Below are 25,246 nucleotides of genomic sequence, written 5' to 3'. Positions count from 1 at the left end.
CAAAGGACAAATGGCCGAATACAACATGTGCGAATCTTATAAATCTTTGTAACTTACCTTAGTGACAAAGTCTGATGCTCTCAAAATATGACTTCAGGATCATTATCCGCGAGAGGAAGAAAACTGAGGCGAGAAGTAACATAGAAAATAATTAACATTTTAACTGGGATGCTATATGCAAAATATAAGTTTTGTATGACTATCTTCTGTCGTATTTCCTGCATGGTGCCAGACAGTGAATAACTCCATCAGTATAAACGACAGACTATGTGCAATTGGCTTAAACCCAATGCACCTTTGTGCCATTTGCAATCTAGTGGACACCGCCATACACAGATTTACCTGTAGCGGTAATATAAATAACTGGAATTGGATCAGCCAAAAAATAGCCTTCCTTACCAGATCCTCAACGGAATATATAATGATTATGTCAATCTGCAGACCACAAGAGGCATATTTTCTGAAATTCAAAAACAATACTATACGCTGGTTACTGCGGAAATACGTCAGCTGCGTCGTCAACAACTTAAGATCTACCAACGATAATGACTTTCGCGAAAGATGCAAAGTGAAAACGATCAAATCAGTAACCTAGCAGCGTATGGCGTATGCTGCTTGAGAGACGTGAAACCGTCATACTGGGAAGAGCCACTGCTTTAAGTTGCAGGTATTCGAGTAATTTGCGAAACTGCACGCTGCACATGTACAGACCATAAAAGGAAATATGGTAACACGTTGAAAATTGTATTTGAAAGAATGGGTGTAGGATGTAAATGAGGTAACGAAGTGCCTGTAAACAAATAGACCAAAACGACTAGTGAAAAGTACCCTGATCTTTAAAGTAAATATTATTTTTTCATTTTTAAAATCTGTAGTTTGCTTTTAAAGGAAGAAATATTATGGAGTGCTACAAGCGGTGTACAACTTTATCTATTCGTTTCAATTTCCAAGAATGTTGTTGAAAGAATATTTTTATTTCAAGAACAACAGTATATTGTTTACCTTTTGTTCAACATTTATTAACATAATACTTTATTAGTTTTTTACACATGTGGTTACTAGAAGAAAAAAATCTCTACTTCCTTCCACAAAGAAGTGAGGGGGAAAAAAGGCTAAGATGACGAAAAAATTATAAAAAATGAATAAGTAAAAATATAAAAAATAAAAATAAAAAAGCGAAAAGCTGAAACTTCCGTTGTCTGGAAAAAACACAAAAAATATACAGAATGAAGGAAAGTTTTTATGTGCATTCAAGAGAAAAATGTATTAACGATTCGGTGACAGGTATGGGGGAGGGATTGTTGCCGGGCCTCAATTTCGTTGTCTCCGCCAGCTGACTGATTTAAAAAGGAAATAAATAAAATTAATAAAAACAAAGTAGTGCAGTAGGCAGTACGTAAGTCTCATCGTCTTAAGTTCGGGAGTTCGAACCTCACCTGGAGAATTTAATATGCTGTAGGTCATGACTGAATTAACGGCGTTGCTGTTGCTAGGAAACGTCGTTTGTTATCCACAAGGTTTCCACGCCTCAGCATGAAAATGTTTACCTCCAGTTATTACTACTTATAATGTTGCTTTTCCTCCTACCCCAGAAAAAAATGAAGCCAAATGCAATTGTTTGAGTATTTTGAGGTGCACGCCCTGCTAGTGAGTGCGAGCAAAGATGCTCGCAAACAGAGAAGAGCGGAAAAATAAGTTTCGAATCCTGGCAAGTTCGGCCTTTTGTTTGTTGGCGGCGCGTGGGCAACGGATTCCGTACCAATCAATTCTAGCATGTTTATCTGTCACTTATCACTTCTTTCACCTCTTGCAATGTTTGCTGATGTGCAAAACGCTGAGTTGCACTGTGGTTCGGAATCTACGTTAAACTGTAAAACATATAAAGAAAATAAAAATTAAAATATACGATGAGCTGAAACTTCCGTTATCTGAAAAAATCACAAAAAATATACACGAGGAGGAAAAGTTTGTACGTGCATTTAAGAGAAAAATGTATTAACGATTCGGTGACAGGTATAGGGGAAAGATAATGAGCCAGGCTTCAATTTTGCGTATACTCATGGTACTCCGACCGAAGCGCCATGACCCCAGGTGCAATATTGTGGTCGACTAATAAGTCCCCCTATAATTGGCTGCGTAAGTCAGTTCAAAGGTCGGAGGAAGGCAACGGCATACCATCCACCACAAGACTAATCTTAATAAAGCAATGTGGAGTTTAAAACAATTTTCGGATTGATGATTGCTTTACTTTTTATATCCGTCTGTCCTGGCAATATTGATGATGGAGCAGGAAGTTGCTGGTAATTGCCTAGGTTGGCCGAGGTATTTGGCGTTGTTGTCCGCCCGGGATGGAGTACGTTTCATATGACTGGATCTATGGCTATACATGCTGCCCTCCTACTTTCACCCTTGGTTCATTTTTCTCACGTTGACAATATTCGGCGTTGCCGAGTCCCTTGAAACAGTGTGATTTCGCTGGAGTTGGAAAGTTTGTGTAGAGGCACTCGATGTTCTGTTTTTCTACAGGAATGGGGAAGTGAATAAACGAGAGAAACATGAATTTCATAAATGCAGTACATTGACGGCCAGAAGTATGCATGCAGTTTGAAAATGGACAGTTGACAAGTTGTTGCCGGTGAGGACGGAATCGCGCGTGACGGAATCTACACACATCAAAAAAAAATTTGCGTCACCTCGGTTCCGAGAGTTCCGGAACCTGTAGAGAAAATTGGAATATAGATCAACATAAACATCATTTCCGCTCTTTTTATTGTTCATGAAAACCACACATTGCATGTTGTACCACCATACAGCGAGAACTTCAGGGGTGGTGGTCCAGATTGCTGTACACACCGGTACCTCTAATACCCAGTAGCACATCCTCTTGCATTGATGGATGCCTATATTCTTCGTGGCATACTATCCACAAGTTCATCAAAGCACTGTTGGTTCAGATTGTCCCACTTCTCAATGGCGATTCGGCGTAGATCCCTCAGAGTGGTTGGTGGGTCACGTCGTCCATACACAGCCCTTTCCAATCTATCCCAGGCATGTTCGATATGGTTCATGTCTGGAGAACATGCTGGCCACTCTAGTCGAGCGATGTCGTTATCCTGAAGGAAGTCATTCACAAGATGAGCACGATGGGGGGGGGGGGGGGGGGAATTGTTTTCCATGAAGACGAATGCCTCGCCAATGTTGCACTAACGGTCGGAGGATGGCATTCACGTATCGTACAGCCGTTACGGCGCCTTCCATGACCACCAGAGGCATACGTCGGCCCCACATAATGCCACCTCAATATAACAGGGAACCTCCACCTTGCTGCACTCGCTGGACAGTGTGTCTAAGGCGTTCAGCCTGACCGGGTTGCCCTCCAAATACGTTTCCGACGATTGTCTGGTTGAAGGCATATGCGACACTCGTGGTTGCAAAGACGGACCTCGCCATGGACGTCGGGAGTGAAGTTGCGCATCATGCAGCCTATTGCGCGCAGTTTGTTGAGTCGTAAAGTGACGTCCTGTGGCTGTACGAAAAGCATTATTCATCATGGTGGCGTTGCTGTCACGGTTCCTCCTAGCCATAATCCGTAGGTAACGGTCATCCACTGCAGGTAGCCCTTGGGCGGCCTGAGCGAGGCATGTCATCGACAGTTCCTGTCTCTCTGTATCTCCTCCATGTCCGAACAACATCGCTTTGGTTCGCTTCGAGACGCCTGGATACTTCCCTTGTTGAGAGCCCTTCCTGGCTCAAAGTAACAATGCGGACGCGATCAAACCGCGGTATTGACCGTCTAGGCGTAGCTGAACTACAGACTACACGAGCCGTGTACCTCTTTCCTGGTGTAATGACCGGAACTGATCGGCTGCCGTACCCCCTCCGTTCAATAGGCGCTGCTCATGCATGGTTGTTTACATCTTTGGACGGATTTAGTGACGTCTCTGAACAGTCAAAGGGACTGTGTCTGTGATACAATATCCACAGTCAACGTCTATCTTCAGGAGTTCTGGGAACCGGGGTGATGCAAAACTTTTTTTGATGTGTGTATAAAAATTGCCAAAACAAGTAGTAATTGAGTTGTCGCTGCTAGCGTCGTACAAGAATAAAATGTAGAGCAGTGAGACATAGCTGTATTCTGCGTAAGATGTAAGATTTGTAAATATTCTGTGAACTTCATTACATCTGGTCTGCGCTCATCAGCAGCAGTTTGTCAACTGTGCTTTTTTCGATTACGCTCTTTGTAAATATTACTTCCGATGTTCCAGTAACTCTCGTTGTAAATGTATTGAAGTCATGAAACTCATAATCCTTTCTTAATTAAGTAGTAACCTAAACGTCTTGTAGTTATTTCAAACGTACCTTAACCAATTAGTTAAGTCATTCTACCAAAATGGCGCAAACTTTTCATACTAAGGGGCATATCGATGAGAAGTCTTTTAAACGCGTACATCAAACTTCTCTAAGAATCATCAGCAGCCAAAAGCCAAAAGGTGCTTGTCACTTTGGTACAGTCTCTCATACTGATACTGATCTTACCAGTTCCCTGACAAATTGTCTTTACAATATATTCAAAATTTTGGTGAATTTCTGGAAAAATATTGTACCCAACATCGGTTCACGAGCTGAAGTTTCTGAAGCAGTTGGCTTACTTAAAAATGAACACATTCACAAAGCCTGATTTCTTTTTTTCTCGTTTTCTCCTCCTTCTGGAATACAAAAACAGGGGAGGGGCATTAACTTTTATTTTAGTTCACTTTCGTCTATTTCGCGGCTATAGTGTGCTATTGTACCTTTTAGATACTACTCTGGAATCTGGCAGCCTGTACTGTTGAACAGCGTGACATGATTGAATACAACGTGTGACCTCGATTCGTAGGTAGTGATGGCAATATGACCAGGAACTGCTACACGAAGACAATTTTAGAGACCAGAGCACTGCCTAACAGTGCCCAAAATTGGTTCAAACCATTCTTCCTTTTCAGTATTAAAAACTTGTCTTCTTGTTCTAATATCAAGTTGATCCTATTTGCCATTCAGTTTTATGTCACCGAGCCCCCTGCCCGCTGATTAAACTGTGTTTTTCTTAACTTTACAGCCAGAGCATAATGTCTCCAGTGACGGTGGAGAAGATTTCCGAACCCTGCAGATTAGGAGAGGGGCCACACTGGGACACAGACAAGAAAGTCTTGTACTTCGTCGACATCGACGGAATGCGAGTTCATAAGTACGACCCGGCGACTCGTACTGAAGTGACCGTCAATTTCGGTAAGTTCTAATTTACTTTTATATCTCCAGCAATCTAGGTTTGAACAGGTCTGCAGCTGTTATGTGATTACACTATCTGTTAAAAGAACCGTCTTAAGTTGCGTCGGAAGTTTTATTGATACCCTGATGAGTAGCTTCGACAGCTCGTCCATCATCAAATCATCCGTGTACGTAAGTCTCGCGTTACAACCAGAGGTGCATTACAGGCCACATACAGCGATGTTCATATGTTGCCGCTACGTGGTGTGGCGCCACGTTTACATATTTTATGGCCTGTAATGCATGTCTGGTTGTAGCGCACGACTTACGTACATGTATGATTTGTTAATGGACGATCTGTCCGAAACTAGTCATCAGTGAATAAATAAAACTTCCTACGCAACAGAAAGTGTTTGCTTTGACCGTTATTGTTCTAGTTTACCCGTTGACCCAGTATTTATTGATTAGCCAAAACATTATGGCCACATGCTTAGTAGCTTCTTGGAACAAAGTACGACAGCGATTCAGCGTGGCATGGAAGCTACAAAACATTGGTGGGTTTCTGGAGGTATGTGGCACCAGACGTCTACGCACAGTAATGCAATTCCTGTAAATTACGGGCTAGTGTTTTCTACAGGGTGTTTGGTGATTCCCATTACAAACTACTAGGACTTGGAGAGGGGAGCGGGTACTTAATAGCCTGAATAGGAGCCCATGAGTGGGAACATCATCCAACGATGCTACAGAGCGTCAAAATTAAGGATGATCCCTTGATGATGTTACAAACTTTCAAGGATGATACAGAAGGATAAATGTATCAGTCCAAGGTTAGGGTCCCAGTACCAGAAACAAACGAGTGGAAAGTTCTAAGCGAAAACCGTTCTGAGACCTCTGACAGTGGAATACATGTACTGGTACTGTTGTTGCTGCCCGCCCAGCTAGCCGCGAGGTCTAACGCGCTGCTTCCCGAGCGGGAAGGCATGCCGGTCCCCGGTACGAATCCGCCCCGCGGATTAGTGTCGTGCTCCGGTGTGCCATCCAGCCTGTGGATGGTTTTTAAGGCGTTTTTCCATCTGCCTCGACGAATGCGGGCTGGTTCCCCATATTCCGCCTCACTTACACTATGCTGCGAAAACGGTCTCTACATACGTGTACACTATAATTACTCTACCACACAAACATTTGGGGTTACACTCGTCTTGTATGAGACGTTCCCCTGGGGTCCACTGGAGGCCGAACCGCATAATAACCCTGGATTCAATGTTGGGCGGCAGTGGGGTGGGTGGACTGCTGTGGCCTGTGGTGGGGTTGTGAACCACTGAGGGCTACGGCGGGACGAAGCCTCTCCGTCGTTTCTAGGTCCCCGATCCAATACACAATACACTGTTATTGCTAAGTTGTAGGGTAGGAAACTTCCAGAGGTTGCAGTAAAGACCAAAACAAAGAAAAAATATCCAGTAAACATGGTTTCTGAAGTGTATACCTTATGAGCTGTGAGCACCTGTTCATCTTCGCTAGTGTGAAACACATCTCCTCTGTTGAACAAGTGCTCATAGCTCTTAAGGTACGCTTTTTAAAGCCCACGTTTACTGCAAATTTTTTATTCTTATGATCCATGCTACGAAATGTGAAAGATGCCTACCCTACAATCTTAGCAACAACAGTACTAGTACATGTATTCAACTTTCAGAGGTATCAGAACGGTTTTCGCTAATAACTTACGACTCATTTGTTTCCGGTACAGGAACCCTTACCTCAAATTGATACAGTTACCCTTCTCCTTCATCCTAGAAAATTTATAACATCATCCCTGAATCATCCTGCACATACACACATTTACAGGCGCCACGCTCTGTAGCGTCGTTGGACGACGTTTCCGGACGTGGGTTTCTATTAAAAATATTATGTACTCAGTCCCCTATCGAAGTTCTCAAAGTCTGTAACGGGAACTTCTGAACATCCTGCTGATGCGGGGCTGGCACCCCTTACCGTCCCAGATGTGTTCCGTAGAGTACAGAATTTGGAGTCCAAGAAATCAACGTGAGTTCACCATCATGCTCCTCAAACCACTGTCTTGCACGATTCTAGACTTATAACACGGACAGTTGTTCCGCTGAAAGATACCACCGCCGTCATGGAACACATCAAACTTTAACGGATGCACGTGCTGCGTGATAATATTCACACAGTCCGCAGCTGCCATTGTGCCTTAGATTACTACCACAGGTCAGCTGAATGTCTCCCTTAGTGTAATACTGCCATTGTGTAACAAAAAACTTGAGTCACCTGGCGAGGCCCACTTGAATCTTAACTGAGGATGTCACTGGGTTGATATGGGAACACAAGAGGCCGTCTGCTGTAGAGCTCTTTCTTCAAAAGTGTGCCCTGAACGGTGTACTCCGAAACACTTGAGTCTGCTCCAGTACTGTAACTAGCGAAGTGAACTCGCATTCAGGAGGGCGATGATTTAAATCCGCGTCCGGCCATCCAGATTTAGGTTTTCTGTAATTTCCCTAAATCGCTCCATATATATGAAGAGACATGCTAATGTAAGTAACTTATATACCCGCTAATAATTGTTTCTTGTAAGACTGCATGTACAGTTATCCTTCAGTCACAAGTATTTGAAATGAGGCAGCCAGAATATACACCGACGGAAAAAAATCGCAGCACCAAAAATAATTAATGCAGAGTAATAAAATTTCAGGAATACATTTCTATAGGTAACATATTTAAGTGGTCAATGTAAGCGCGAGATAAGTCATTGGAAATGTTAAATGCTGGTACATTAATAACCGTTGTCACCGCCAGAATGTTGAACGCAAACATGCATGCATTGTGTTGTATAGGTGCTGGATGTCAGTTTGTGGGATGGAGTTCCATACCTGTTCATTTGCACTGTCAATACAGGGACGGTTAATGCCGTTTGTGGATGACGCTGGGAGTTGTCGTCCGATGATGTTCCACATATGCTCGATTGTAAACAGATCTTGTGATCGAGCAGGTCAAGACAACATGTTGACACTCTGTAGAGCATGTGGTGTTAAAACAGCGGTATGTGATCGAGTGTTGTCCCGTTGGAAAACACCCCCAGGAATGCTATTCATCAATGGCAGCACAACAGGTCGAACCACCAGACTGATGCATAGATTTGCAGCCACGGTGCATGGGATTGCTCCTGCTGTCATACGAAATCGCACCCCTCAACATAACTCCAGGCGACTGCGTCGGAGCTTTCCTTGAAGTAACCGATTTGTAACATTTCGGTGTGTCACTGTGGTGCCAGCTGCTGCTCATATTTCTGCTGCAGATGCAGTACGATGTACCAGAACCATACGCCGAATACGATGGTCTTCCCTCTCGGTGGTGCCACCTGGCCATTCGGAGCCCTGTCTCTTTGCCACAGTACATTCCCGCGACCATCACTGCCAGCAATCATGTACAGTGGCTACATTGCTGCCAAGTATGCCTACAATGTCGCAGAAGGGACATCGAGGTTCTCGTAGACTTATTACACGACGTCGTTCAAACTCAGTGACGTATTGATAATGGCGTTTTTGTCACCTTAAGGGCTTTCTGACTCACCACGTCCAGCCTCAAAAACAGTAACGCCCACGACCGTTACAGTGTGTATTACACGCAAACCTGATTTCCATTTAGCGCCACTCTTATACCACTGACGCGAAATCTGAATAGACATAATCTTTCAGATGTAGAAACGCTCCTACTAACTATCGTTTATGTTGCACAACTACTTTTTGGTGTTGCAGTACAGGGAAATACCAGAAAATTGGATGACACAATGTTGAACATGTGACGTCACCAGATAGCATACTTCGGCACACGTGTAGTGTGGTTGGGCTTGTCGATCGTACTCTCGCCAGGAGGGGGCAGTGCTGGACATCGCTCCGCTAGGCTATTATTGTAAATGTGATCTGTTGTAAATGTAGAAGTTACAAAGTTGCTGTTCTCCATGTAACCAAGCAAAAGCTGTTCTTATTTTGTGTTTCTTTGTTTTTGTACCTTTTTTTTCGTTTACAGACTTTATTTAGTAAAGAAAACGTAGGTTATTTACTGGTAGTGACGCAATTCGGAAGATTATACTCATTTGCTTGTGGCGCAATACGATAGTTTTTTGTTGTACCGTACTTTGCAATAAACCAGCTGTATCCGCGATATCGCTAAAAGAAATAATAAATGCAACATCAATGTAAACACATAATTGTCTAACCCAGTGAAAAAAATACTTCCTGCCATTCGCAAGATTCGAACCTTGTGGCAGTGGTGGACTAAGAGGGATGGGGGGGGGGGGGGTGGAGAGGGGGGCGGTGGGTGGAGGTGGCAGAGGGGACGGCCTGCCCCGGGCCTCTGGTCTTGCGTGGCCTCCAAATCTTTATGGCCTCGAGATTTGGAGCCCCCCCCCCTCCCCCGAGACCAGCTCATTTTTAATCAAATCCCAAACAAGATCAAAATACTTTTAGTAAACAAGAGGCTATTTGGAGTTCTAGGCCCTTTACGTAAGTCAAATATGAACACAAGTACCTGCTTATCTATTATCAGGCCATGGCAACTGTCAATGAGTGTGTTCAGAATTTTTGGAATTATTTTGTAAAACGTTGCATGAAACTTAAGAACGGTGCAATGATAACCAGTTTTCTGCCAGACGCAATTATTCTACGTTAAACGGTTTTAATATCCATGCCATCTACGCAAGTGTACTAAAGTGCGGTTTAAAAATACGCGCGTAAATGCAGTGAAGAGCTTACCAGTCATCTGCTAGTATTTTAACTAAATATTGCATTCTAAAAATTATTTCTTCAAAGTTTATGCATTATTATGACATAGTTTATTGTGTGACTATGCAAACCCAACTAGATGAACCAGAGTAGAGTCATCCAGATTTGAGCAACGGTTTTTACCAACTGTAGACATCAACGTCAACGCTAGAGTAAAAAAAAAAAAAAAAAAAGGTTCAAATGGCTCTGAGCACTATGGGACTTAACTTCATCAGTCCCCTAGAACTTAGAACTACTTAAACTTAACTACCCTAAGGACATAACACACATGCATGCCCGAGGAAGGGTTCGAACCTGCGACCGTAGTGGTCGCGCGGTTCCAGACTGCAGCGCCTAGAACCGCTCGACCACCGCGGCCGGCACGCTAGAGTCATCTAGACTTTATACCCAGGAATTAACCATAGAGAAACGGGTTGTAACGTTTTTTTATGCCAGGAAATACTGCAAAGAGTATTACAAAGGATATTCAACAGCACCTAGGAAGAGACGTGCTGGACGCCAATGCCGCATCCATGCCATGTGTACATGGGAGATTGCAACGAAAAATTCGAAAACTCAGTCCAAAAGCTCTGTTCAGTCCCTGTGCTAATCTTTCCTTAAATCTTTGTACAATTCATGCATCCACATGTGTTCTCTCTGGCGTCACCTGTCTTGGAACTGTAAGTTATATTCATTGTTTTCGTCTGTTGCATATACAGGGGAATTACTTGTAGAAAAAACAAGAAAAAGTTTGAAACGACTCTCTGATACTCGCTGCGCTACTCATTATAATTGAGTTACGCTCATAAAAGAAGACGGGGAAACAATTGCGAGCGCTTTGGAAGATATGCAAGATCCATCCAAGGCAAATCTTGATACTACATCTACAGAAAGCTTTCTCCTTCCAGCTATACGTGATTTTACCTTTTTGACCTACATCAGCTTTTGACACACGATAATGGAGGAAGTAAGTTTAGTCCAACAATGTCTACAGTCACCAAAACTGATTCTGGATAAAGGATTTTCCAAGATAAAAAGTCCTGAATGAGCTTTTAGTGGTAGAATGAACCGTAGTTATAGACAATGCTGTTACTTTTAGCACTAAAAAAATGCAGTGATGTTGTTGTTGTGGTCTTCAGTCCAGAGACTGGTTTGATGCTGCTCTCCATGCTACTCTATCCTGTGCAAGCTTCTTCATCTGCCAGTACCTACTGCAACCTACATCCTTCTGAATCTGTTTAGTGTATTTATCTCTTGGTCTCCCTCTACGATTTTTACCCTCCACGCTTCCCTCCAATACTAAATCGGTGATCCCTTGATGTCTGCCGGCCGGAGTGGCCGAGCGGTTCTATGCGCTACAGTCTGGAACTGCGCGACCGCTACGGTCGCAGGTTCGAATCCTGCCTCGGGCATGGATGTGTGTGATGTCCTTAGGTTAGTTAGGTTTAAGTTGTTTTAGTTCTAGGGGACTGATGACCATAGAAGTTACGTCCCATAGTGCTCAGAGCCATTTGAATTTGAACCTTGATGTCTCAGAATATGCCCTACCAACCGATCCCTTCTTCTAGTCAAGTTGTGGCACAAACTCCTCTTCTCTCCAATTCTATTCAACACCTCCTCATTAGTTATGTGATCTACCCATCTAATCTTCAGCATTCTTCTATAACACCATATTTCGAAAGCTTCTATTCTCTTCTTGTCTAAACTATTTATCGTCCACGTTTCACTTCCATACAAGGCTACAATCCATACAAATACTTTCAGAAACCACTTCCTGACATAGAAATTAAAACTGAACGACGAGTACGTAGTAAGATACATAAAACAATGTCGGGCGAACGAGCTCATGGCCCTGGATTATCGATTCAAAAAGTAGTTCGTCGATCGATGTTTGAATGCACAGACCGATTTATACATGGAGTGTTACAACAGCACACAGCTGTAAAGAAAGTCACCAACATTTTCCAAACTGTTAAAACAAAGATTGAAGATTGCTTTGACTCACTTCAGAACCTGGTAGAAATTTACAAGTTTGGTAAGGGGCGGGTGTAGCAAGAAATGAAAAGGCAACCGTAGGCATCTACGTGCATCCGAAACGAGTGTAGACAGTGCTGCTTGATGGACGGCCTAAGAAATCCTTCAATTTATAATTACTTGGAACTTCAGTGAATCAGTTCACTGTACGCCACTCGTATCCAATACTTCTTCATCGTTTGTTTCTCAAACTCATCACGCGAGAAAAGTTTTTTGATGTGTTTGTAGCGTACATTCTATAAAAAATAAAGTATTTATGATGTGTGTACCTACGCTCTAGTAATTGCTAGGCACACTGAAGTGTCCTTCTGCAAATACACCTGTAAGAACGTATGGTGACACGAACTGCGGCGAGTATGTTGAAATATAACGGAAATGCACTGAAAATGGCTATGAAATCTAGATTTGCGAGAAAAACAAAAGCTAATGGGATTGCGACTGACAGCTGTGTGCCTCTCCTTCCTTATAGTGTACGGTTGCTGTGTACAACGGTTCCTGGTGGAATAAAAGTTGGTTAAGCTGTAAGGAATCAGGACAACTACCGCACATGCACCAAACTGCGACTCTAGCGCTCTTGAGGAAAGAAATCTAGACGGAACTTACTTTCTGGATGTACCTCGTATTTCAACCAAAATCGTTTCAAAGTAATAAGAGCACCAACATTAGCAACCAAGTCGTCGTGTACCCTAAACATGAACTCACCATGCCATAATCATCATCATCATCATCATCATCATCATATTTTCGTAACAAATGTAGGTAATTTGGATAATTTTCAGTTGGATGAATATCGATAGTCTTTCTGAAGCAACATATCACTCTTCTTTTCTTCCTTTCGGCTCTAGCCAAATTACTGCAAGATTTGTCGTGTCTTGCCACAGCGTGAGGTTGGGCACTGCCATGAATGAAAATAATACCGTTAATCATCTAACAGTAAACATTTGTATTGATTGTTTCACCTCGTGGTAAAAAATGCGCCAGAAGAATGGCGTATCTATCTCAAAAGAATGAGCACATGACTCTTCGAGATGTGAAGACTTTCTTCGCTTTAGTCTTTACATGTGACGCAGTGTGCCTCCATTCCACTGATTATTGTTTCAGTCTCCGGACGCTACCTTGTGTAGAAAATCATCACCCTCTTCGCTGTAACGTGCCAAAAGCTTAGTCCACTGCCGAGATGGTATCTTTTGTGTTGATCTGTAAGAGCTTTTGGCAGCCAACGAACACAATGTCTTCCAAAATTCAGTTTTCCGGAAATAATTTCACGTGGACATGATCTTAAAATTTCCAGGAAATTTTTTTAAAATTCTGATGCTGTCAGCTTACAGTATTCCTTTACAAGTTCTTCAGCTGCACGAACCAATTTCTCTTTGACCAGACATGGACATATACTTCGTTCGTCATCGAGCACTTAATCACGCCCTTCATTGAAATCTCGGACTCATCTCCCCACTACAGAATCACTCATCGCAATTTCTCCGTTAAACCTCGAAAATCTGTAGATGAGTGTCGACTTGTAAAGCTTCCTTCACATTCAGAAAACTAATGAGTATCTATTGTCGCAAACAGTGGGATTTTCAGTCAACTTACCCATTCTAAACAAGCACTATACAGCATAAACAACACACACAGAACTCAAAATGATATCATTTCCTTCTTCTTGGCTCAAAGCAATTACTGCGCATGCACTAAGCTGCTGTTGTAGCGCTGCTGCGGAAGGAAATACAAATGGAACTCCCTTCCTGGATGTACCTCGTATTTCAGCCATATTCGTTTTAAAGTAATAATAATAGCATCACTTATTACCAAGTCGTTGTGTGCCCTAAGCATGAAATCGTCATCATCCTCGTTATCGTCATCATCATACATACATGACAAATGTAAGTAATTTCGATAATTTTCAGATGCATGAATATCGATACTCATTCGGCAGCAGAATATTACTACTCCTTTATGCTCTTTACAACAAATGTGGCCGGCCGGAGTGGCCGAGCGGTTAAAGGCGCTACAGTCTGGAACCGCACGACCGCTACGGTCGCAGGTTCGAATCCTGCCTCGGGCATGGATGTATGTGATGGTCTTAGGTTAGTTAGGTTCAAGTAGTTCTAAGTTCTAGGGGACTTATGACCACAGCAGTTGAGTCCCATAGTGCTCAGAGCCACAACAAATGTGACTGTCAAAATCTCTCACAGAAAAATGGAACTGCAATAAAAGTGTTCGTAAAATCATTTCCAAACTATGTTGTCTGGTTCGCACAAGGCGATTTGTTTGTTCCACCATCCTTTGTAACCTAATCTCATTGAGAGAACAGTTTTTCTCAGAGGTTCATTGCTAGCCTTGACGTCCGGTTCTGTGCGACGAAAACTGTGAAGTTTTCATAAAGTTGTTATTTCTTAGTATTATCTGCATAAATTTCTTCCTAGTTACACATTCAACAATATCTTCAATGAGATATTGGTTGTGTGCACTTTTCTTGTTCTCCTCCTTCTTCTCGTTCTTCTTAGGGGTAGCTATTCGAATCTCTCTCCGCTCTGTATCGTGTCGCTGCTGCCGTAATTTGCATAACATCGACTTATTTAACTTTTAAACATTTGCTTACACGTTCAGTCAGCTTTCTCTGCCACTTCTTTCTCCTTTTCATCACCAATAACTATAATGGTGTTAACAGCAACCAATGGAGCTGTCTAGGAAGACATTTTCAGCGATTCCTTTCTGTGCATGCTCTGAGAGTTTAGATCGCGCATTACCTTGAAGCTCTTTGAAACGCCTCTGTGAAAGAATAATTATAAAAGCGACTGGTAGTGTGTTTATTCTGAAAAGAGGTAATAATGAGTTCCTTGTTAACTGCTTGAAGGGAAACCATGCAGAAGGATTAAAATTGTGGTTTTCTTTTATTACAGATGAGGAAGTGTCTCTTATTATTCCAGTTAAAGACACGGCAGACAAATTCGTTGTAACACAGCGTCGCAAAGTGGTGCTGATGACGTGGGATGGGGAGAGCAGCAAGCCAGCCGCTCTGGAGGTGATCGCGACAGTGGATGAAGGGGATGGCAAGCAGGACAACCGGATCAACGACGGCAAGGCGGACTCTGCCGGCACCCTCTGGGCAGGTAAACGGTCGCTCCTTTTCATGTAAACACTACCATGTTATCTGTTCTGTTTCGTAACCCTTAACGAAAGTGAATGACTCAGGAATCTATAGTAGTCGGCCGGTGAGTGAATGAGTTCTATGCAGAGAAATATCGGCAGGTTAAAAACACTGCGGTCGCCAACAGCGTTGACGCCATAGCATTACTCAGAAAAAAATGGTGTCACGTGAAGCTATGGAAACAAACCACAATTGGATTTTAAGTCCACCTATTATGCAAACAACGCCCAAACAATGCCCAAACATTTCAGCATCTTTGTGCCATCATCAGTGATGGGTACTTTCATCCAGTTCTGTACAACGTTTTAAGAAATAATTATTCTGAGGAAATTAGGCCTAAAACCGTTTTTCTCTGTTATATTACCTTCATTTTTCCTATATTGTTTCGATTCCAATGATCCTCTTTACGTTACCGTATATTGGTAGCTTGTCATCTGCAATTAAATGTTACTATGAGTTTGTTTAGCGAGTTAACAAATCACAGTACCTATAAACGTATTTTTTTTAATATTTTGTCCATACGTGGTCCACAGCCTCACAGAATTTTTTGAAAGAAAACATTGACCTTAGTAGGCTGTAGAATCATGTAATGTATTTGCTGCGCGATTGGCTAGTTTCGACACTAAATCGTTTTCAAGCACCTACAGAAGAATACGTAAACGTGGACGAATCTTACATTAAATATGTACACCATGGAAGACCATTAAACACAATTACAATTGTGTTTAAAATTCTATAAAAGCAGTCTTACTTATTTATACTTAATCATTATGCAATATGTCGTACTTGTTGTGGCTTACAATCGAAATATCATTCCATATGTGAAGCCATACATCAAAGAATTCATCTGTATCACAATCTAAGACCGAAACCATCGTCCTAGACGCATATAAACACAGCATCTCATGTGTGAACCACAAGACTTCCATGTACAGACTGAGGTCGAAATCAGCTGTTCTTTGCTAGCAATTAGAATAGCTGATTTCAGTCTGAATCATTTACGAAGGATTAAGTATTATAAACAGAATAAATTTACCGAGACAGGGCCTTGTTGAAATCGTGACGAATACTCACAGTGGGCTCATAAAATAACCAACTTCTCGTTTTCGTAACCTTATTAACCACGAAGCTGCATATATATATATATATATATATATATATATATATATATATATATATATATATATATATATATATCTTGGTGCAAATGCTGCCATATACACGCAGGAAACCACACGCAATTTTTGTGAGGCACTAAATTTTTCATTACCATTTGCAGGAGCAAAACCACAAGGCAGATTGTAACATTCGTAGCACATGTGAAGAAGGAAATACTCCGTTTATGTGGACGTCTTCTAACACAATACTAGTCCTGTGCTGGTCAGTTCGTTCCTGCTTCAGACAGTTCTACAGTCCGTGACGTAACGTTTGCTACCAGAAATAAGTAAATAATCAAGTACAGTCGAGAGAAACTCTTTACCTAACAACGTGGCGGTGTATGCAGACAACAAGGAAGTGCATTTCTGTGCTGAGATACCCGAGTTCTACCAATAGTGTTGTCGTCACTGGTCTACGTGACTGAAGAGGGCTGGGTATTAGGTATAAAGCTGCGGTGCTTCGGAGGCCACGCGATGCCCCTGCCACAGACAATGCAGCTCTGCGGCCTTATCGCTGCGGCCCGTCGTTACGACAGTTGGTCTTGCGGCTAGCGCGACGACTTGATGCCGCACAGATATTTCTCCGAAGTAGTGCTCTGGTAATGTCCGCTGTAAACCTCGGTATTTCCCGTGTAGGTGGCATTTACTTCAGCAACATAGGGGCAGACACCTGGCGGCCGTACAACTGGACATCTCTCGTCGACCGTGGGTCGGCTATACGAAGCTAAGTAACCGTCAAGTGACGTCTATCAGTCGTACGGGGCTGCGACACTGATGTTACCCTTCACATTTACATCGAATAAAGGATCTAGTTTCTGGAAGTTGGGATCAAGATCAACCTGACGTGGTTGAGGTGACTCGTACAATACTGCCATTCAGAAGGAAGAAGCACAAGACGTAGTGTAGAGGTAACTGGTTGCAAGGGGTTTTCCACTACCTACAAGTGTTTGTTACTCCCTTACTCTACAGTTTCGATGTACATTAGCACAATTTGATAGCGGAATACTTTAAGGAAGCTGAAATGCAGATTTAAACTTTGTACTCTGAGTTCACTTGGCTCAAGTAAATTTATGGTGGCATCCTGGTCGTTAGAAAATAAATAATATTAGAGTATTTCCTTTTAAGAGAGCATTTGAACTAGAGCCAGTCATAGCTTCACGTCCTTTTGTTCTTTTCTTTTCTCCCCAAAATATCTTCAGTAAATCACTATACTTTCTCTTCCTTTCCTCTGCCCATCAATTCCTTGTTGTTTCGTTTCTTGAGACGTATTCAGTTTTTTTTTTTGTTTCTAATTTTATTTCTGAAATGTTTTGTGTTCTCAGTTTTCTGTTCTGAGGCTTTCAATCGTTCCAAGTCTACTTGAGTGTCTTTCATCCACCTGCTCTTTAATTTACTTGCATTCAAGAAGTTAAAAATGTTCTTAGTTATTCTGTTTTCATCCATTCTACATATTATGTGTCCGTAGAGCCGCAGGCGCTTATTATAACACTTGTGGTGCTTTTGTTATAGAGTTCAATATATCTGGACACTAATGGCTCCAGTAGCCCAAAATCGATACATCTGAATGTGTGCATGGCGTACTGAAATGCCGAAATGGCAGTCGAAATAAAATAACTTCTCAAATACTTACGGCTGTTAGGGGATTTTCTTTAATAAATAAAGCGAACCATGATGCTCAGCTTGATATTACAAAAGGCAGGACATGGTTCTGAATGGGGTATGTGACCGACACAGACGACAATGCCTGCTCAACAAAGTGCTGTCATGCAGGCCACAAGGTTGGTAAAGAGTTCTTGTGGTAGGGCGTTCCATTCGTCAACATGTGCGGTTGACAGCTGCTGCATTATCGTTGGTGCATGTGGACGTGCTAAAACATGTCTCCGCAACGCCTCCCACTCGTGCTCGATGGGATTTATGTCGGGGGATCAGGTACTCGAGTCCATTCGCCGGATATCTTCTCGTTCCAACAGCTCCACATCTACGCCTGGGGATGCGATCGCTCATTGTCATCCATAAAAATAAAGTCAGTGACGAATGCGCCCTTGAAAGGACGTACATGGGGTAGGAGTATAGGGTCACAATAACATTGACGGGTGAATGTACAGTGTTCAAGGATTTGGTAGAGTTCGGACGAGGGGACTAGTGGACTTTTACTAGACTTTCTCTGTGCAAAAATTTCACGGGGCGCAGTTTACATGAAACACAGGGTCACGGAGTCTTGAGCGTCCCGCAGCCTCGCCCCCACCCACACCAACCCAGCCGCCCTCCAGGCATCAGGAGAAGAGGACGCAACTGTGACGACACGATATGATGGACGAGAGCGATTCCACGTGGACTCAACGGCGATTTTATAAGCTAACAATTTTCGTTGGTATCTCCATGTGTGGAGGATGGTGTGGCTGTCTGCCTGTGTTTCTCTTACACAACATGGAACTTCCAAATTTGGGACTAATATTTATCCGGTACTACGGCAAACTAATAAACAAGTAAAGATCCAGAAGTAGTTTTACACTGTAAAAATTATTGTAACATAGTGAGAAAAGTTGTAAGGAAATCAAGAAATATGTATGTTAGAGAAGAAATTAACAACTCTGACAATAAAATCAAATCAGTATGGAATGTTGTTAGGAGGGAGACAGGAAAAGTAACCACTGGGGTAGGTAGTATTAGTATTAAAGAGAACGAGACCATCCTAACAGTACGCAAGTAGCTGATGTATTTAACAACCATTTCTTAAGTTTAGGAGAAAAAATTGGTGAGAACAGTTCAAAAGAAAAAGCCAGGCAGTACATGGAAGAGTCTGCTTTGAAAAAATTTTGTCAGGTTAACTTTCAACTAACAGTCTCTTGTGAAATAAGTAAAATTATTAAATCTTTGAAAAATAAATGTTATGTTGGAGTAGATGACATCCCTAATAAGATATTAAAACAATATGGAGCAATTACAGCTGATGTTCTGAGTCACATATGTAATGCACAACAAACTCAAGGTATTTTCCCAGACGAGTTAAAATATGCCATTATCAAGCCTCTCTACAAAAAGGGGGCATCACAGATGTCACTAATTATCGGCCAGTATCCTTGCTTACAGCGTTTTCAAAAATCTTCGAGAAAGAATGGGATACTTAGTAAATCACAGTTTGGATTTCAAAAATGCTATTCCAAAAAATGGCTCTGAGGACAATGGGACTTAACTACTGTGGTCATCAGTCCCCTAGAACTTAGAACTACTTAAACCTAACTAACCTAAGGACATCACACACATCCATGCCCGAGGCAGGATTCGAACCTGCGACCGTAGCGGTCACGCGGTTCCAGACTGTAGCGCCTATAACTGCACGGCCACTCCGGCCGGCAATGCTATTCCACTGAGACAGCGATATACAATTTCACTGTCCACATAACAGAGTCTTTAAAAAGTAAAATGTCACCAATAGGAATTTTCTGTGACTTGTCCAAAGCATTTTATTGTGTGAACCATGACATTATGTTACAGAAATTACAATTCTATGGTATAAATGGAATAGCATATGAGTTGTGTAAGTCATACCTACAGAACAGGAAGCAAAACGTTTCCTGATATGGGTCAAGTGATTTAAGTAAGTTTGCCACTTCATCTAACTGGGGCGAAATTACATTAGGTGTTCCACAGCGTTCAATCATTGGTCCCCTTCTGTTCTTGATGTATGTGAACGACCTCCCTTCCAATCTGAAACAGGAAGCTGAACTGACACTGTTTGCCAATGATACAGGCGTCATTATTAATCCAATAAAAGAAAGTCCAATTGAAAATGATACAAATAAGGTCTTTGGAAAAGTCATTAATGCAAACACGAACAAGAACGAGAAAATGCAGAAATCCACACGAAGGATCAACGCTTTGACGACATATCCGACATTCGAGTCGACGCGTGAGATGAAGAACATCCCAAAGAAGGAATTTTGGGCCAGTTTAACATGGTTGTATGAATATTCTGTCCGTTTTACTCAAGCGTGGAAGACTGTGTAGAACACCTGAAGAACTGAAACCATCATCTTAACTTTTCTCTCCAGTCTCGAAAAGTTTTGTCTCGTAACCGCCTGGTACCAGCTCTAACTCAACACTGTCCAGGGCGTTCCAAAGCGACCAGTCTGCTCTTTTGAAGGGAGGACAAATATTTAGTCCGATGAGTGTACTAAGACAATGTGGCTTATCTGTTTCAATAACAGAAGATACGGCAGGGAGAGTTCCGGTGCATCTGGGCTTCTATCTTGATGTTTGCCTCGCTACCAACGGCACCTATTTATAGAGTGGAGGAAAATTTATACACCTGATCTTCACAGAACGATTGTTTGCATACTAGCAACATAAAGATATATAAACAAATTTTCATCCTATGTACAGGTGGTGAACAAATATACGGAGCCTCCGCGACACATGCGCGCTCGAACGTAAAAGCAGATTCCAGCCAAGCCAGCTTGTGGTGCTGTTGTATTTGACCCCGAACGTCACCTGTTCAGTGCCCACAATGCATTGCAAGTGCCAGTCGTGGTCAGATCAGTGCTCTGTGTCGTTGCGAGTGCATTATGTCTGAGCTAAGTGAATTTGAACGTGGGCGTCTTGCTGGTGCTCGTATGATTGGTGCTTGCGTAACCTAGATAGCCGAAGTGTTTGGTGTTTCAAGAGCCACCGTATCGAAGATTTATACTGATTGCAAAGAGAGCAGAAAGACATCATCCTCCAAGAGAAATCGCAGGCAAAATTGTGTGGTGAGTGATGATTACAGACGGTCAGTGAAGAGGATTGTGACGAAAAATAAGAAGATGACAGATGCAAAAGTCACTGCAGAAGTGAATGCGCCGGCCAGTGTGGCAGAGCGGTTCTAGGCGCTTCAGTCTGGAACCGCGCGACCGCTGCGGTCGCAGGTTCGAATCCTGCCTCGGGAATGGATGTGTGTGATGTCATTAGGTTAGTGAGGTTTAAGTAGTTTTAAATTCTAGGGGACTAATGACCTCAGATGTTAAGTCCCATAGTGCTCAGAGCCATTTGAACTATTTTTTTTAAGTGAATACCGCAATCGCGAAATCTGTCAGCGCCAAAACAACACAAAGGGAGCTTCATAAGCTGTAAGTTGCAGGGCGAGCTAGAATTCCAAAACCCCACAGCAGTGGTGTAAATGCCCGGAAGGGGAAAACGTTGTGCCGAAGGCATAATACCTGGACTAATGGAGCAAAGAAGAAAGTCATTTGATCGGATGAGTGTTTTTTCACACTGTTTCCAATTTCCGGCCGAGTTTATGGTTCCAATGGCTCTCAGCACTATGGGACTTAACTTCTGAGGTCATCAGTCCCCTAGAACTTAGGACTACTTAAACCTAACTAACCTAAAGACATCACACACATCCATGCCCGAGGCAGGATTCGAACCTGCGACCGTAGCGGTCGCACGGTTCCAGACTGTAGCGCCTAGAACCGCTCGGCCACCCGGCCGGCGGGCCGAGTTTATGTCCCAAGCACACAATGTAGTTTGCTTGCTGCCAAGAGTGAAGTATAGTGGGGGTTCGGTGATGATTTGGGCAGCCGTATCGTGGTTTTTCATATGCCCCATGGGTACTCTACAAGGTCATATCACTGCCAAAGATTATGTGAACGTTTCGGCTGATCAGGTCCACCCCACGGTGCAAAATTTGCTCCCCAGTGGTGATGCTGTATTCCAGTACGACAGGACCTCTGTTCACACAGTTCTCATCGTCCAGAACTGGTTTTGTGAGCACGAGGATAATTTGTCGCATCTCTCTGGCCACCACAGTCATCATACATCAATACCACTGAGCCTTTGTAGTCTGCTCTGGAGAGAAGTTTGCGTGATCGCTACCCACATCCACGATCGCTACCTGTACTTGCCACTACTTTGCGGGAAGGGTGGTATAAGATTCCCTTGAAAACCATACAGGACTTGTATTTATCCATTCCGAGGCCACTGGAAGCGATTTTGAATGTCAACTGTTTTCCTACACTGTTTGAAGCATGGCAATGTGTTATGTTTATGGTGTTTCCATACTTTTGTCAACTCTGTATTTTTTTAAGAAAATGGTCCGCGAATGAATGGCAGTGCCGTAGTATGTAATCAGGTGTATGACATGTATCTCTTTATTCAATACCATATACAAAGCTGGCCAACTTGTGCAGTGGGCAGTGGGTAGAGTGGTGGATTAGAATACTAGTGGTGAATGGTTTAATTCTCGAAGTAGATATACAGGTTTATTTAAAATAATCTAGACACTTTCAAATGATTTTATAATGGTCTGTATTGTTGTTAGGTACTATATTATTATATGTATGGAAACATCACCTCAAAACATTTTTGTGGCATGTTCACAAACGTTCTGTGTGTGAACCGTTATTCACACGGCACACAAAAAGTCTGTAATCCAATTCGGCCCACGCCTGTGTGGAGGTGTGAAAACAGTGTCTTCATAATTAATTTCACAGGTAAGAATTATAGGATGTCAGGGCCGGAGAACGTGCCAGTAATTGGAGATTGCCAGCCGATGCACGGTCGATCCATCGTCGTAGTAGCTCAGGACCCAAGAACCCAGGAAGATCGTTGTAGAAGTGCAGTAGAGCACCATCCTGTTGAAAAATGAAATTATCATTGTCCTCTTGCAACTGCGGCAGGAACTACGCAAAATATCTTCTATATTGGTCTGGAAGCCGTGTTGCTGGAGATAATTGTGACAATAAAACTTCCTGGGTTGCTGTTTCCATGTATATAATCATAAAATGCCTTACCTCAATACAAACATTTTTTACCATCACTTGAATGTGTCTAGATCATTTTGAATAACACTGTATTTGTAATTATTTGCTACTCTTAGCTTATCTGGCTATACAGAAGGTTGATGTTATAGGTTAAGTACACCAAGTCCTGCGCTAAACATGTGTCGTTACTTAATACTAACACAGAAATGAGAGTAAAATCATCGCATTTGGGACTTATTTTACCTTTTTAGCGTTCACATTGTCCTCTCGCACTACGCATTAAATTTCTCTATGGTTTCTGGTCTGTCTCAGCTTCTGTTCTGCTTGGTTCTGCCTTCACCACACCAATATGCAAAAGAATTTCAGGAAGACCAAGTATGAGGTGAACCGGTGGACTAGAACAGACCTGCCAAACTCGTCAAATAGATGATCTAATACATTCGAACCCAATTTACACTACACTGCAAGTAGATACTTGACTTACATGTCACTACCATGTTGCCAAATTCCCCTTCTTTGACGACAATTTCTGTCGAAAATGCGATAAGGACGAAATTTTATTGGAAGCATTTTATTGCTCGATTTCAAGAAATCGTACTGTGAATTTCGACTGAGTGAATTTTTCTACACCATATATAATATTTTTAATATATGTTTAAAAAATGAAATTTTTCTTTGTTTCCATATCATTTCTTATTCCTGCTCCATGACTTCAGAATGAGAGTGTACAGTATATAGGCACCTCCAAAGATTAAAAGCTGTATGTCAACAGAGATTTAAAATTGCTCGTTACTTTCGTTCCAGGGACAATGGCACCGATAATAAATAAACAGGTCATTGTAGACAGGGGAATATTTTTCAGTATTTCCAAGGACCGAAGCGCTAAGACGCATTTACCAAAAGTCAGCGTGTCAAACGGCATTGCATGGAGCCTGGACAACAAAACCATGTACTATATAGATTCTCCCACTAGAAAAATAGATGCTTTCGACTTTGATGTCACCAAGGCTGAAATAGGTAAGCAACGTATGGTTCTCCTAACTGTATTCCTCTAAAATTGGAGATTTGTGCTGACGGAAGCGTTTCTTTTGCAGGCAACAGAAGGACGGTTTTCAACTTTGAAGAACAGGGCGTGGAAGGATTCCCAGACGGCCAAACTATTGATACAGACGGAAAACTGTGGGTGGCCTGCTATGGTGGCAAACAGGTAATATTTTCATTTCTCTTAGGGCAGAGACTCACTGCCGTAGTCCAGGTCGCCAACAAACTTTTATGTGATGGCACTAGACTCGAACGCATGTTGTGGTGAAATAAATTGCCACCTCTAGTATTTGACTGACAAGGGAAAAGACGTGATGGCGTGAAGTTCCTGATTTCCAGACTTCAAGCCGATGTCATGCGTCAAATTCCAAATCTCTCCGCAGTGTGCCATGGAGTGAGAACATGTGACACTGTTGATGGTGATTCGTCCGTGGTGCTACATACCCATGACACCAGACCGAATATTGCTATATAGCAGCAGACGCATCGCCTATGAATAGCGACCTTGGTTCCGTACACATAACATGGTTCAAACGGCTCTGAGCACTATGGGACTTAACATCTGTGGTCATCAGTCCCCTAGAACGTAGAACTACTTAAACCTAACTAACCTAAGGACATCACACACATCCATGCCCGAGGCAGGATTCGAACCTGCGACCTTCCGGACTGAGCGCCTAGAACCGCTAGACCACCGCGGCCGGCACACATAACATGGGCAAATCATTTTCATTGAGGGAGGCAAGCAGGTTAGCTTCGTCAGTAAGCATTTCGACAGTTTTCTACCTACTCCGCGTAAAAGTTCGTTCTAATGATGTACGAGTCGGTGTTGCACTCATGCTGCAAACTGACAAAGTGTCTCCCCTGATAGGAGAGCGGCTGCATCAAGTCTAAACGCCGACCGATGCACTTGGCGCGCTATAAAGCCTACTATGTAACTCACACGATTTCGTACCTTCTCGAATATTCTATGGCGACTTTAGACATCAATTCAGCAAAACCTTGAAATCTACTGCATTGTAATAATGCCACAATAATTATGGCTAATGACTGACTTCTCCTGATTTTTTCTACGTAGCATGACTTATTAATACTGATTTTTATTCT

The 25,246-nt window shown here is 42.5% G+C and overlaps 1 protein-coding gene across 1 annotated transcript in view; it reads left to right on the top strand.

Moving 5' to 3' along the window:
- The window catches only part of LOC124721933 (regucalcin-like), a 95,776-nt gene that overhangs the window by 60,032 nt on the left and 10,498 nt on the right, over positions 1 to 25,246 (top strand). The window contains exons 2-5 of the mRNA XM_047247091.1: positions 5,096 to 5,265; positions 14,954 to 15,163; positions 23,903 to 24,115; positions 24,193 to 24,305. Of these exons, the coding sequence (XP_047103047.1) occupies positions 5,106 to 5,265; positions 14,954 to 15,163; positions 23,903 to 24,115; positions 24,193 to 24,305 (696 nt within the window). The 5' untranslated portion in view covers positions 5,096 to 5,105. The remainder of the gene's footprint in view (positions 1 to 5,095; positions 5,266 to 14,953; positions 15,164 to 23,902; positions 24,116 to 24,192; positions 24,306 to 25,246) is intronic.

The sequence above is a fragment of the Schistocerca piceifrons genome, chromosome X (assembly GCF_021461385.2).
Source record: "Schistocerca piceifrons isolate TAMUIC-IGC-003096 chromosome X, iqSchPice1.1, whole genome shotgun sequence".
Lineage (NCBI taxonomy): Eukaryota > Metazoa > Arthropoda > Insecta > Orthoptera > Acrididae > Schistocerca > Schistocerca piceifrons.
Note: the sequence above shows the minus strand (reverse complement) of the source record. Positions and strands in the feature narration are given on the sequence as shown.